General features: G+C 49.5%; 1 protein-coding gene across 6 annotated transcripts in view; it reads left to right on the forward strand.

The window, feature by feature from the left end:
• The window catches only part of LDLRAD4 (low density lipoprotein receptor class A domain containing 4), a 347,890-nt gene that overhangs the window by 140,927 nt on the left and 191,112 nt on the right, over positions 1 to 15,851 (forward strand). For all 6 annotated transcript variants that reach the window (XM_058678479.1, XM_058678480.1, XM_058678478.1 and 3 more), the window contains one exon: positions 1,321 to 1,773. In XM_058678479.1, the coding sequence (XP_058534462.1) occupies positions 1,734 to 1,773 (40 nt within the window). In that variant the 5' untranslated portion in view covers positions 1,321 to 1,733. The remainder of the gene's footprint in view (positions 1 to 1,320; positions 1,774 to 15,851) is intronic.

A 15,851-nucleotide genomic window follows, 5' to 3' on the forward strand; every position in this document is an offset into this window, starting at 1 on the left:
GATTTTATCTGGCGGGATAAAATCTGTTTCCTAAGATTGGTGATTGTATGCGCTAGATGAATTTACTTTGGAAGTTGATGTAGCGCCTTGGGGTGCAAGTACTGTGTGTGTTGGCTAGTTTTGGATGGAATGTTTAAATTCTGAGGAAAGATGTTTTCTGACATTTTTTTAAGCACTTCAAGACCACTGTTTCTATAAATAATTCATTTTGAAATTAAAACAGAATTTTACCTGTTCATTTAACTTAAGGACTTCTATTGAGCTATAACTTACTAACTGAGGTCCTATGATCGAATTTCTGAATTATAATTAAGATACTTCATTAATTTATATGATTCTGCTTATAATTAGTTCATATTGGTCAGGGTTTACTTCATTAAGTCATATTTGTAGCGATAGGAAATTTTAACAGAGGGTTTCTTTCCATTGTGTGACTTGTTTCTTTTAAGTTGTCTTTCCTTAGTTTAATGGTATGTGAGGGGAGTAAAGTTCCATATTTCTAAAAGTTGTTTGTAGTGCCTGTGTTTTAACCTGTTGGAGGAGTGGCCACTATACCATATTGAAGTGCCAAGACATGGTTCTTGGCTCTGGCTCCTGACGCAGACCCTGGGAGATCTTGGTGGTGTCACCTGCTGCCCACGTGGGAGACCTGGATGGCATTTCTGGCTTCCTGCTTTGACCCCTGCTTGGGATTGTTCCTGGCATTTAGGGAGCAAACCAGCAGTCGGGGGTTTCTCACTGCCTGTGTGTTTTGACTGAGTAGATGACATGTACAAAACACACAATGAGGAAAGAAGGCAGTCGTGCAGTAGAGGATGGTATTCCAGGTTGTGTTTCAGAACTTGGGGCCTCTGAGTGTCTCCCATTCTTGTTGGCATTACCCGACTTATAAGGTAACAAACGTAAAATGTCCAAAGAGTGTTTGTATTATTAAGTAACATATAGACCAGTTTATAGACTGCATTCATTTTTTTTCCCCCTTCCCACTCTTATTTTCAAAACAATTAACGTGGGCCTTTGTCTTCCCCCTGTGCCACTTGTGCTGACTGTTCAGTTTCAAACCCCAACTTCCCCTTTCTGGCATGTGGATGGCTGCGGGTCCACACTGCGGACTGCGGGACCCGCTTGGGGGAAGTTGGTGGGCTGTGTTGCTCACGGCTCTCGGGGTGCAGGTGGGGCCCTTGACACCAGCTCCCCCACTGCCCTCAGTGCATCCTGGGCGTGGCTCCGGGTGGCTTTGCCCTATGGGTTCCCTTAGGTCTGCTGGCTTCATGCTTCCACAGATCCTCAGGAAAATGACCTCTTTCTTTTTCATTTCAGCAAAGGGAGAGGTGACGAAGCGGCTGATTCGACAGGGCGAGGCTGCCTGGGCGTCATGAACTCTGCGGGTGCCGGCTGCCGCCGTGGCTGAGGACGCCCTCGTCCTGCGGTGGGGAGCAGGTCTCCGCGGGACAGCTTCTCCACACCCCAGCTCACCATGGCCTCTACGCTCTGGCTGGACGGCTGACGCACCGTGTGCCCTGTGTGTGCCACTAGAGCGTGAGCTGGCCAGCTACTTGCTGCTCACAAGGTGTGGGAGCCAGGCTCGTGGGCATCCCATGCTCCCCAGAACCGGACTGGCAGAGTGATGGACTTGCACAGGCTAAGATGGAAGTGACCTGAGGCCTTGGCCAGGCGGTTTCCTCACAAAGGACAGCTTAAGAATCGGCGCACAGGCTTGTCTGGGGAGCAGTATGCAGGAAGCTGGCTTTCAGGCCACGAATGCTTTCACAGGTGAGATTCCCGCCCACGGGAGTGGTGGCTTTGTTCCAAGGCGAGACAGCTCGAGATGACACAGCAAGCACGTGCCATGAATGTGCATTTAGGAACCCAAGCCCGCGTGGCATGGAGGGCTCAGGCTTCCGTGGTGACTGATTGTCACGAGTGATCAGTGTGCTTTCCCTCTTGCTGTAAATAGGAAATTGGAAAGTGTTTGCGATTGTAGGATCCTGGCTTGTTTGTTGGTTTGCACAATAGGATACCCTGGGTATCCTGCAGTGTTTGTAGAGGGCCTGGCCGGGGAGGGACAGCTGGGGACCTCCCCTTGTGGTGAGCTGGCATGGTAGTACAATGCTGATGATGTCCCTGGCAGTCAGGTGGCACTCTCCACCAGGCATCCCCCAGTCTAGCAGGTGGTCTGCACTGTGCTCTGAGAGACACGGGGTTGGGGGAGGTCTCGTTCGTGTACCCTCTCAGGAAGCACTTAATCCTGGGCCCTGTGGCTGCTTGCTGATGGACTGGGAACTGTGACATTGAGGAACCTCACGAAATCTGAGACAGAAATGTCATAGCCTAAAAAAAGGAGCTCTCTTGGTGTGTTTTGTGTCTGATTTCCAAGGAAAGAGCGTAGAAATAGTCACGAGAAGTGACTGTATTCTTTGAGTCCCTAAGATGTGCAGCTTTTAAAGCAGGCCAGGTCATCAGGGTGCCTGGAGGAAGAAGCTACACAGAATCAACCCCTTCTACCAGCTGCCAGCTACATCTCCACTCCCAGTCGAGTCCTCCAACTCCCGTCTGCCTCCTTCTGCCTGTCTGTCAGTAAAGATGATCCCGTACTTGTCTCTTGTGTTTCTGTGAAAACTGTGATCATGGCATGTGTGGGACGCCCCTGAGACCTTGGCCCGACTTCTGGCCATGTGATCCCATAGTGTGCCCTCGGGCTGGTGTTCAGGCTCTCCCACGGACCTGGTGCCAGCCTGGCAGGTCTCTCAGCACCCGCTTGTATAAACACAGGAACCTGGACAGTGGTGCTGTGATGAGAGTGGCCCACCAGAAATGGCCTCAACAGCCAGTTACACAGAGACTGAGACATGTCAGAGAATCGAGCTCCCTGGGACCACCTGCAGACGGCTAGCCGCCATGGCTGGATTCCCTGTGCTCTGAACCTGGAGTGGGCATGCTGGGCTGTTTCCATCTCATGAGATATGTCTACTGTGTATGGCGCCTCCCCTTCCCGGTGTTGACATGAACCACCCCTGGAAGGTGGCCAAGTATGCGCTGCCCAGGAAACTCTGCCCCTTAAGAGAGAGTTGTTGAGGGCTGAACATGTCATTTAGTCTCACAGCCAGCACAGGAGGGTCTGCGGGGTGACAGCCTCAGCTGGTCCCGTCTCTGAGAAATGGTGAAAGGGACATTGAAGGTGCACACGTGATGTCTTCCTGAGGTGGATTCCTGAAGGCTTGGTTGTCACTGATGCTCTTTGTCGGCGCTTCTCATCCCTGTTTCGCACATATGATTGGTAAACAAAACCATGCCTGGGATTTGAACTGAAGGGGCAGACCTCTGCCCCCATTAGCTGGGTGAAGTTTGGTCTCAGGAGGTGAGCAGGATGTTCGTGCCTGATCTTGTGTGGGCTTTTTGTTCCCATTTTCTCTTAGCCTTATTCTGAGGCAACAAAAATTACTAATGTCTTTGTTTTTGGAATTGAAAATAACAGTGACTTTGTTGATGCTCTTAGCAAATGCAGGTGCATGTTGTCCGGAATATCCTAAAAAGTGAAGAGGTACAGGCAGTTTTTCTCAGATTTTAGTTTTGTTTTAGGGCAAAGCAAAAATCACCATGCAGTGTGGACTGCGTATTGCTTATGTTCCGATTCTCTCTCTCTCTCTCTCTCTCTCTCTCTCTCTCTCTCTCTCTCTCTCTCTCTTTCTCTCTCTGTCTCTGCCCTGGCCTCCTTATTGCAGAGAGAGAGGAGGACATAGGGGCTGCAGCCTGGCTACTCAGGACTGAGGGATTGATTGTTAAGTGTCGCTCGCAGAGAAAGCCTGGTGAGAGTTTGGAGTTGTGTAAAGCTGGTGGTGGAAGCTTGGGGAAATGGTAACTTCCGGATTCCCTTCTGCCCCTTCCGTGTGGTTAGAAGCCTGTCCTTTGTGTTAACTTCCTGGATGAATGTGAAAATACACAGTTACATATTGCAGATTTAGCTTCCTAATTGTGTTTTTCGTAACCTACTCTTGCATACAAGGTCACTATGTTGTCTTAAAAATGCTTTCAGAAGTGATTCAGTTAATTGGATACTATTTTGTAACAAAGATAATTCCCTCCTCTTTACAAGTAACATCTACTCTCCACAAGAAAGTTAGAAAGGACAGAGGAGTCAAAAGAAAGACAACCTCCCCATAGGTAATATTGCCTTGTGTTCTTTCAGTCTTGCTGAAAATTTCTTTTAGAACTGTGTTTATAATATTCAATCTGATCATTCTCTTTTAGCGTTAAAGGATGGGCATTTCCTTTATAAATATGATTTAAAAGTGCTGTACAATAATCTGCCGTGCACATGAACTGGAATTTTTAAATTATGTTTATTGTTGGATTGTACAATTTCTGACAGTTTTTACCGATAATGCTCTGATGAACACCTCTGTACATAAATCCTTCTATATATCTGATTATAGGATAAGCTCCCAGCAGCAGAATGATTGGATCCCAAGATGTACATTTTATTAAAGCTTATGATTGAATTTCCAAGGGCGAGGGGAGGGATTGGTAAATCTTAAGTTGGAAACTTCACCAGCGTTGATGGCTCTCAGCTGCCAGGTGCCCATTCCCAGCCCGTGTGTGTATAGTCAGTCAGTGGCCTCTTGCTGCTCTGCCAAGGGATGCAGTGGTCTTTTGTGGCGTTGCAGGGTGTATTTGTGAAGCTGTGGACACCGGTCCCTGAGAGCCATGTGTCAGCCTGATCACCCCCCACCACCACCACCAGGTCCAGGCAGCGTTCTCAGTTTGTACTTTTATGCCTCCAGGCGGTCTTTATGCTCCACTGTAGTTCATGCAAAGACTATAGCTGCATAGACTCCTGAAATGTTAAGATAGTCACAGGGACAGCTCTTCCCCGGGCTCCCAGTTCTCTGGGTGATACAGGGCTGCATCAGCCGTTACCCAAACCCCCTGCCACTGTGGGGGTTGCGCTGATGTTTGCTCTATGTCCGAGTGAGTTGGCAGCACCTTGGTTAACACATGCACAATCTGAGGAAGTAACTGGTTTGGAATATTGCCTCTTTCCTGCCCCAATACCATCTTTATGCACAACAAAGGCTTGCACGCTTTCATGGTCTAGGCTCTTCAGGTTACCTCAGCGTTAGGAACAAGTTAGCCTTGGGTAACCAGGCAAATGAGCCAAATCCCTATAGAACCGACGGCAGATCTTCTTTGTGAAAAGGATAATCAGAGCTGGTGAAGAAATCAAGATGATTTCATCTATACAAGACGACGAAAGTTGGCTTGGCAGCCTGCAGGTATTTGCAGGAAAGCTGTGAGTGCTAGTGGCTGGGTGCTTTGCTGCCACCACTGGCCCAAAAGGAAGAAAGGACCACTGTTACGCGGTGAGGCTGTCTGTTTCTCCCGTGGGCTCTGAGAGGGTGGGTGGGGCTCTTGAGTGACAGGCGGCGGGCTCCACATGTGCAACAGTCACATGGTTCCTAGTTCTCTGACAGCCCCTGCCACACTCACGACTTACAGCTCACTACCGTGTCAGCAAGGCTGTGCCCCTGTGCTGACCCATGGGTGACACTGGTCCATGCTCTCAGAACTTGTTGGCGATCACCTGTTGAGGGGATGCTGGGAGCCAGGTTTCCAGTTTTCATGGCCAAATCCTGGAAAAAGATGCTTATGAACAACTCTCTTAACTGTGAAATTTTTCGAAGTCTCTAACATAGAGCCGTGTAACAGGAAGGTGGCAGATGGGCAGTCAGGGGGCAGTGTTAGAAAGAACAATGTGGGAGCTTAGCATTGGGGTGCAGCAGGCCAGGCCTCTGTCTGCAATGCCAGCATCCCATATCGAAGTGATAGCTCAAATCCTGGATGCTCTGTATCCTGCTGATGCACCTGGCAAGGACGTAGACAAAGGCCTTAGTGCTTGGTGCCTGTCAGCCATGAGGGAGACTAGAATGGGGTCCCTAGCCCAGACCTGATTGTTACAGGTATCTGGGTGAATGAATCAGCGATCTACCGCCCCCTCCAGCCTCTGTGTGTGTCCTGCTTCCTCTGTCATTATTTTGCCTTTCAAATAAAGAAGAAGGACAGGACCAAGGGAAGGAAGGTGATGTCTTTGACCCTAGAGCGGTGGCTTCCCCTGTGCACTGGCCTCCTTTTTGCACACCTGCTTGGCTGGTACAGTGCAGCAGGCTGCATTGAGCACATGGCAGTGGACCGGGCTGTTGACAAATGCTGGTAACATGGCATCGGGTGACCAGAATGGAGAAGGACAGTTGGTCTTTCTGCCTCCACCCCTCCCTCTCTAGTTCTACCAACGTTCTTCCAAGTACGGTTCTAATGATGGGTTTCCCTTGCTAGCACCAGTCTTGCAGCTCCTCCATAAGCAGAGTCCAGGCTCCTCAGTCCAGAGTTCAACCAGTGTCCAAAGTCCAGGAGATTGGATCACTGGTCCAGCCTCAGGTGGTTTCTTGCGACTTTTGCTTTTTGCTTTTTCCTCTCACTTAGGGTGTCTCCTCCTACCATCTTCCTCTCCACCTCCAGACTCTGCCAGGTCTGTGGAATTTTCTGTGAGATGCGTGGGAGAAGCCCAGACAGTCTTCCCACTTGCAATTTAGTAGATGTGGGAAAGATGACTTTTCATAAATTCTTAAACACTCTTACTTGAAGAAAGTTATATTTTCTAAGGCGGCCATTAGGAAATACTGTGATGTGTGTTTTTTGTACTGTGTTGTCTAGCCTAGCTTTTTACTCTCAGCTACCGTCTTATCTGTAATTAGTTATGTTGTTTCACTGTGTGACTAATACATAATTTATGTTGTTATTCTAGTAAATCCCAAATTCATCTCCCTTTTGAAACATTTTACTCATTTGACGCTCAGACAAAGACACAGGGAGCGAGCGAGCTTCTGTCTGCTGTTTCGTTTCTCAGATGCCTGTAAAGGTTTGGATTGGGCAGGGCTGAGGCTGGGATCTGGGAACTCAGGCCACGTCTCCTATGTGGGCTGCAGGAACTCAGTTGAGCCAGGGCCAGGAACTGAACCCGGGTACTCCCCATGTAAAACGTATTAACTGGCATTTTAACCACCAGGCCAAACATCTACCCGCTCATCGTTGCTTTCTTCTCTGGGAATCAATCTACTGTTTCCAGGGTTTTTCCTGCTGTGCTGTAAGTGGTTCCTTTTCCTTTTTTTTTTGTTTTTTGTTTGTTTGTTTGCTTGCTTGTTTGTTTCCCTGAAGATAATATGGTAGCTTCATGTCCGAGGTATGTACATCATCATGTTAAATAAGAACAAGCAAAAATTTCTGTGTTGCCTGCAATTACATTCATTTTAAGGACCCTCAAGTGCAAGATTTAAAGCATCCATGGCAGACTAGGATCAGAAGACACTGTGGCCTGTGCCCAGGAACTTTTTGCGACCTACAGCATAAAGCTTGTTGTAAACACCTGGTTTTTATGGCTCTTAAATAGGCAAAACATCAAAACAGATGCCATGCAAGAATCATAAAGTCAGAAACACACCAGTTGATGTTTAACCTCTCAGATGCGTTTGTTTTGACTAAGACCTTCCATTCCCCAGAGCTTCCTCTGTGTGTTCAGCACATCCCCCAGAGAAGCCTGAAGTATTGATGGGGCCTCCTGAATGCTGGGCCTGCACGTTACTCAGGACTGGTCTGAGTGCCAGCTTGGCTGTCAGCCAAATGTCAGTCCCATGAATTCCCCCTCTTGCATTTGCAAGGTCAGCACAACCTGCAGATCTCAGGAGGTTCTTTGGAATCTGTCGGCCCCTTGTCCGTCCTACTTGTAAGACCCAGACCTTGTGGTTACGCCCTGAGGTGGAGCCATTTGGTCCCAAGGAAGTCAGGTGGCCATGTAACTCACAGCCTCATCTGGTGTTTTCTTCCTATGTGATCGTGCGCAGATGTTTCTGGAATCCTTTCTGTTGGATTCCTTGGCGGTCTCTGGTGCAGATGAGCTCAGAGGCCAAGGCTTCCAGCAGAAGCAGCGAGTCCTGGTTTGTCCCTGTCCCAGGCCTGCTCGATGACATTGACCGATGAGCTGATCCTCTGAGGCCACTTCTGAGAGGTCTTTTCATAAGGATTGAGTTAAAGAACTCATCAGGTTCCAGACACACAACCTGGTGTGTGGTTCCTCTCCTTCCCCCACCATCCCCAACAATCAATAACATGTGAAAGTCCCGGAACCGTGAGGCTCGTTGAGCAGACACCAAAGAGGGTGTGAGTATTGGCGTCCCGAGCTGGTGGGAGGTTGCTCAGAGGAAGCCACTGCACGCCATCTGATAGGTTTGTCTGCTTGAGGCCTTGCCTCTGCTTCTGCTGACAGCCCTTGGGTAGCGGTTTCTCCTCCAGCATCCTGTGGAGTCCATATTGGTCACAAGTCTTCAGACTCACATGGGGAGGACAGAAACAACTTTCTGTTTATTCCAGGATACAATGTTTACATCCAACAGCCTTGAACAGGAGGCAGGCAAAAGTCCCAAGTTTAACAACCGAGTGAACAGCGGACGGACGATCTTTCCCTCTGTGTCTCCTGTCTATGTAAATCTACCTTCCCAATAAAAATCAAATAATTCTGAAAGATTTATTTGAAAGACAAAGTAAGAGAGAGAGAGAGAGAGAGAGAGAGAGAGAGAGAGAGAGAGAATCTCCTTCATTAGCTGCTTCACTCCCCAAATGACTGCAGCAGCCTAGTCTGAGTTAGGCCAAAGCCAGGAGCCAGGGACTCCGTCTGGATTTTGCAGGTGTGTTAGCAGGGAACTCAGAAGCCAAGTGGCCAGGACTGGAAGCAGTACTCCTGTTTATGATTCGGGTGGCCCAAGCTTCATCTTCCACCTGCCGGACTGTAACGCTTTTCCCTTTCACTTTAACCGAATAGTGACTTTGTTAATGTGGGTAGTTTATTTTTCCTCAGTTAACTTTGGCATATGTGGGGTACTTCCACAGGGGCGTCAGAACTCACCTCTTGGGTCCCAGATTTTTAGGGATAATGATATCAATACTGAAAGAATGTAATATGGTTTCACTGATGAATGATAACATCCTAGTTGGACCCTCAGTGCAGCCCTAGGGGCTGTACAGAACCCCTGTAGAGCAGTGCTGCTCCAGCTGCTAAGGAGCCAGCAGGCCTCCCTAGAGGATGGGGTCTTCTGTGGATCTTCACATGGGCCATTCCTTTCTCAAGGTCATTGCCTCAGAACCCACCCTGTGTGTCTCGTTAGCTTGTTTGGAGGAGCTGGGCTGCTGCACGCCTCATCACCCCTGAGCTGGCTGCTGTGCGACAGAACATGACCCTGCAACCCACTCAGTGCTCCTTGTCAGGAGTAGGGTGGCAGGCCACAGTGAGCTTAGCTCTTATTCTCATGTATTCCCCTACCCCTATCATGATAAAATTTCAGAAAACTTATCATGTTTTCCTTGCCCTTTTGGAATTATGCAGCTGTGAATTTCAGCATGTGATATTTCACAGAGCTCCATTAGGAAGAAAGATTGTCTGCCATGCCAGGTGTTGGTCCATATGCAGTCCCACGCGATGCTCTAGACAGCACTGGCAGGTGTGGGCCTCATCAGAGGTTTATGGGTCAGGAGTGACACAGGCCCGTAGAGTTCTTGGTCAAGACCACACTGGCTAGCAAAGCACAGTCCAGAGCTCAGAGGTGGGTCTCCCTGCCCTGAAGTGTGGGCCCTGGAGTTTCCCATCCGCCTCAGGGAAGTGAGAAAGGGTCGTCTCCTTCAGACTCTGCCTGTGAATACAAAGGTTGGACCCAAAGAGATAGACAAGTTGTTGAGCACTTATCTGAGTGTGGTCCGTGTTGGGATTGAGACAACACTGACTCTCATGCGTCTTTTCATAATTCTGCCCAATTTGTGTCAGTCTGCTTTTAGGATGCTTCAGAGTGAAGGGGACCCTGATACAGGGGAGTGATGGTTGTGCTGCTCTGTGATTATGCTGCCCATTGTGAAATAGCTCACCTAAGGGTTATATGGCTGCATTTCATGTTCTTATTGTTCCAGTACGGAAAAGCAGTTTGGAAGGAAAGGAAACCCATACTTGGTGCAAGTGCAAGAGAGATCACAACGGACACAAGTGTAGGATATTAGGAGGAGATTTTATTGGCCAAACTTGGTGACAGCATCTTCCAGTATACTCCAGGAGCCAATGCACAGGGCATCGAAATCAGTGATTTTTAAGCTGTCATCCTCCAAACAACCTAAGAGCTGTGCAGCATAAAGCTTCCATGCATTCAGTTAACTAAGTGGCAGGAGGCAGGACGGGAGTTGCTGGAGCCCAAAGTTTCCCTGTAGTTAATCAAGTAGCATAGCAGGTGGCAGGAGGGGTCCAGTGCACAGAGCCTCTGGAACCATTTCTGTGCTGTCAGTTAACTTGAATAACACGGGAAGTGGGAGGAGTGAGACACATGAGGAGTCTCCAGAACGGGTTATGAGCATTCAGTTAACTGGAATGGCTGGAGAGGAGGCTGGAGGGTTGAGGTGTGTGACAGTCTCCAGAGCTGGTTTTGGGCATTCAATTAATTTGAATGGCATGAGAGGAGGTAGGAAGGGCAGGGTGTGGAACTTCCGTTTCTGTGTTGTCCATGCTGTCAGTTAACCTGGAAAGCAGATGCTAGCTATTTTCCAGCTGAGCCCATGTGTTAAGCACTTGTCTGAGTGTGGTCCATGCTGGGATTTGGACAGTACTGACTTTCATGTGTCTTGTCATTCTGCCTTTAGGATGCTTAGGAGTGAGAGGGAGCATGATGTGTGATGGTGATGTGCTGTGACTGTGTTGCCCACTGTGACATGGCTCACCTAAGGATTGAACAGCTGCATTTCATGTTCTTATTTATTTTATCCCAGTATAGAAAAGCAGTTTTCAAGGAGAGGAAAACAGTACTGTTGAGTCTGTCATAAGAACTCATATTTGAATGTAGGTCTTAGTCAAGAGAACAGAGGGTGAAAGATGGGTTGGAAGGCAGGAGGGACCATGTTGTGAGTGGGTAGGTAAGAGGGAAAGCGTCCTGTCCCAGGTTGAGGGCAGGATTGTAGGAAAGCAGATGTCCCTCCTGTTGCCATCTCTGTGTGGACCATGGTATTGGTCAGGTGCCCTCTGGGCACTGCTGCCCCTACTGGAACTCCAGGCTGCTGTTACAGGTGTGTGTGTCCTCCACTCCACTAAAAGCAAAGGCCCCAGAGGTGGACTGTTCACCCTGCCCTGGAGGTAGTTTGCCAGCTGTGCACCTGTTACCTGGCCTCATTTCCCACAGAGCGCTGGTCACAGTATTGCTTCTACCCTCATAGAGCGTGCTCATGCAGAAGTGTGGTAAACATGGTTACCCACTGCTTATGATACCTCTGAAGATGTCTGTGGGCCCAGATACTGTCTTGGTGCTGGGGATGGACTGACATCTTGAGTGATCTCCCAGCTTTCATAACTGAATCTGGTTCTCTTTGGATGTGGGGTAGCAGAGAAGTTGGAGACCTTGGAAATGTGGGTTTAGGCCAGGACATCCTGGAAGGCTGCCTTCCGTAGGAAGCACAGGACTTGAGGCCAGGGCCTCAGTATCTCAGGGTGTCTTATTGTCTCTGTAGGTTCTGATGTGTGTCCAAATGATGTGCTGCCTCCCACAGAGAAGGTGCTGGGTAACTGGGCAGAACCTGGCGTTCCAGAAGCATCACAGTCCACAATTCAAAACAAAACACAGAGGCAGCCATGAGTCAGTGGAGAGTGACCTTCCGTGTTGTTGGTTAGGACACCCCCTGCCTCCCTTGCTTTGTGTAGTTGTGTTCCTTCCTGTCCTCACATCTGCCACACTCCCAACTTCTCACTGCTAGCACCGTGCATGTGATTCTGGCACCTAATGAGTGTTAAAACTATCTGAGAGGCAGACACACTTAGAGGGGGAGAGAGGGAGACAGCAAACGCCCCTGTTTGTTCTCTATCCAAATGCCAGCATGAGCCGGGACTCTGGGATAAGGCCGGAGCCAGGAGCCAGGAGCCAGGAACTCAATCCACCTGTCTCCCGTGTGAGTAGTAAGGATCCAGTTACTTGAGTCATTGCTGCTGTTTTCCAGCGTCTCCATTGGTAGGGGGTTGGAGTCAGGCACTGGAGGTGAGTTTCACATTCACGCTCTGTGATGTGTGGTGTGATGTCTGAGCCCCTAGGCCACATGTCCAGCCCTGGGTCAGTCCTCTTCCTTTGGACTGGATTTTCTTATTTGCACGCTGAACCTTGTGTGTCCACTGGCTGCATGTGCTGTACTGGTGTGGGCAGGAGGTCAGCAATCTGTACCTCGCAGCACTGCTTGTGCACACGTCTCTCTTCCCTTCCTTCTTGCAACACATTTGCAGGGCCAAGAGCCCTCCTCAGTCTCTTCTGCTTCCGTGCACACCGCCACCGTCTCTCCTGTCTGCTCTGAGCTCCTCCACCCACCCCTTGTGTCTGCCACAGGCTGTGGCTGGCTGCTGCTTTCCCTCAGGCGTGGTGCCACAGCTGAGCTGTTCCTACAGAGTAGCTTGGCCCCCAGGGTTGTGTGAGCCCTGCAGTGAAGCCAGCTGTGAGGCTGCACACAGCCAGCAGGAGCTGCAGGCAGCAGAGGAACTCGGAGGCGGAGAATAGGAAACCGACTAGCCTAGAATAAGATGATTTACAAGTTTGAGAGCAAAATCTAAATTCTTTGTAGAAGATTTTCTGATGAGGTCAGCCTACCCCTTGCTGCTCCTTTCCTGTCTAGGAGGTCTTCCCTGTCCTGTCTGCACCACATTAGAGAGAGAGAGAGAGAGAGAGAGAGAGAGAGAGAAAGATCTTTCTCTTTCGGACAGCCTTCCTTGTAAGTTTCCTATCCTACCTATCCTGTCTACCTTCTTTTCTCCCTCCCTCCATCACTTTCAGGAAAACCTACTTCTTGCTAGCCCGTCTCAGCACAGGGGTCATCCACCTTGTCCGTTGCAGCCTGATGCCATCATCTCATTCACCATTGCCATTGGCACAGGGGTGGGGGGTGTCTCAAGGGCACTGGCCTTTGTAGGGTCTCTGCTCTTGAGATCGGAAGCCACATGCTGTGTTCTCCTGAGTCTCCATTCGTACCAGGTCATACCTGGACACAGGTACAAACACACACACACACACACACACACACACACACACACACACACAGGTGCATCTCCCGAGATTCTGTGGGTCGTATGTCCTGGAGGCAATGGAGTCTGTCCGGCTTCCCATGCCTAGGGACCCATGTGTGTTGTGGTCACCATGTGGTTCCTCTGGCCACATTCTGCAAGCTGAGGAGAACAGTCCCTCTGAGTTTCTGGGTACTGAGGCTTGCAGGAGGTTCACAATGAATTTGTTCTTTTGTCTTTGGCTGCAAAATAGCTCCATCTTATTTCTAGCCTCCTCTGTGTCAAAGCAAATTCTCACTGGATAATGATCAAAACCAAAAGAGCAAATGCAGCTGGCCAGGGACTAGTACATAGACTAAGAGGAGGATTTGGACAAGACTGCAGAACATCTCTGCTACAGGGCAAGGTGGGTGTGGGAGGCACAGCCCCTCGAAGAGAGAAAGTGCCAGGATTACATCCTGAAGGCACAAGGAAGCAGAGGCAAGCAGCATGCACAGCTTTTGGTTAAAAAAAAAATTAGCCGAGGGAGAAAGAGCCAAAGGAAGATATGGGGATGAAAGTTGAAGGGAATGTCTGAGTGAGGTGTTAAGAGAGATTCAAATAAAATAATGGAGGAAATATGTATCCTCAGCTTATGGGTTGATCTGGCTCCATGGAGGAGCCAGGGAATGGTGATGGAGCCAGTGCAGGGGTCTGGTTGCCCAGGAGAGGACTTGGAGCTGGATGGGTCCTGTTCCTTTTCTGCTAGGCTCACTGGAAGATCCTCAGGAGAACAGAGGTGGTGTAGTAAGGAAGCGAAGCCCATTCCTGGTCCATGGGGAGGCGCACTTGAATCCAGACTCAAAAGCAGATTCGGAGAGCACTCTTTTAGCAAATAGGCAGGGAGGGCTGGACCGGGAGTAGGGAACCCGGCACAGGGACCAGGCTGTCTTCACTTAGCCTTTAAAGTTAACCCCACCCCTGCTGCTGTCCTCCCTGAAGGACACGGAAGCTCTCTAGCCATAGCCCACCGATACCAGTGCTCGAGCTGTGGGGTGTCCTTAGGCTGGCGCCTTGCCTGGAACAGGTAAGAAGAGGCTTCGATGGCTCTGGCCACCTGTGCTGGAGACAACAGATCAGCTCATTCCTGCAGCATGGGCAGTGCTGACGTGGTTGTGAATGTTGATGCAACTCAGTGTTGAGGGCCAACCCTGGGGTACGGGTCCGGAAGAGATGACTTTGTGGTAGTTGGCGTAACTGGGAGTTCAGCAGTGTTGACCACATTGAGGTTAAGGTGCCCATTTTTTTGTTTTATGTTTCTTATCCACCTATGACATTGAACTTGTTCATTTTCGTAAAGTTGAGCAGATGTCACGGTACCTGTGGCCAGCCGTGAGATGGGGCCAGGTCCTTGACCCCTGCTGAGGCTCTGGAAGTCACCCTCCACACGTAGAATTTCCTGGTATGTTCTTTATCTCTTCTGGGGCTGGCGTTGTGACGTAACAGGTAAAGGTGCCTCCTGTGACGTTGCATTCCTGGCTGCTACACTTCTTTTTTTTTTTTTTAAAGATTTATTTTATTTTTTATTGCAGTCAGATATACAGAGAGGAGGAGAGACAGAGAGGAAGATCATCTGTCCGATGATTCACTCCCCAAGTGAGCTGCAACGGACCGGTATACGCCGATCCGAAGCCAGGAACCAGGAACCTCTTCCGGATCTCCTACGCGGGTGCAGGGTCCCAAAGCCTTGGGCCATCCTCTCCTGCTTTCCCAGGCCACAAGCAGGGAGCTGGATGGGAAGTGGAGCTGCCGGGATTAGAACCGGCGCCCATATGGGATCCCAGTGCGTTCAAGGCGAGGACTTTAGCCACTAGGCCACGCCGCCAGGCCCAGGCTGCTATATTTCTAATCCAGCTCCCTGCTGAGGACTTGGAAAAAGCAGCACAGGATGGCCCAAGTGCTGCAGGCGGGAGCCATGAAGGAAGCTCCTGGTTCCTGGCTTTAGCCTGGCTCAACCCAAGCCGTTGAGACAACCCTGGGAAGGGAACCAGTGGATGGAAGATCTTTCTGTTTCTCCTTCTCTGTGTGATGCTTTCAAATAAACTACTGCGCTGTCCGGAGGTGACTTTTCCTTCATGTGCTTTCTGCATAGAGGATGCTGGTGTGCTTGAGCGTACAGCAGCCCAGATTCAAGTCCTGCTGCATCCCAGCAGCCTGTGAATACATTTGTTGCCTCTGAAACCTCCATCCTCTCCAACAGATCTACCTGTGGAATCCTGTCGGCCAGAGGGGTCGCAGGGCTCCTCCCGGGGGAGCTCGGCGGGGGCAGCTTCGTTGTACTGTATGTCGTAAGTTCTTGCTAATGTGTGTTTTTCTTGTGCATTTGTTATACTGCAGCCATGAGGACACAAACCACTCATTCTGGCCTCCTTAATGTTCCTGTATGATTTAGGGAAGAGCCATTGATCCAGTGAAAAGAATTTTTTTTCTTATTTATTCTTTAGATTATGTATTTTTTTTTCTTGCTGTTTTATAACAAAGCAGAAATACAGCTTAAACATGCGCGTTGCTAAACAGTTCCGTGTCTTTCTGTTACTTAGTCCTCGTTGTTTTGCTTGATTGGAGGGAGAAGCATCATCAGGCCTGCAGGAGTGTAGGTGTTGGTTCTTGTATCTGCTCTGTTACTTGCATTGCATTTTACTCTTGGCTCTGGGCGGGTGCTGCAAAACTGCTTGTAAGTCGGAGACACATCTGACTGAATGAGACA

The sequence above is a fragment of the Ochotona princeps genome, chromosome 21 (genome assembly GCF_030435755.1).
Source record: "Ochotona princeps isolate mOchPri1 chromosome 21, mOchPri1.hap1, whole genome shotgun sequence".
NCBI classification, from domain to species: Eukaryota; Metazoa; Chordata; class Mammalia; order Lagomorpha; family Ochotonidae; genus Ochotona; species Ochotona princeps.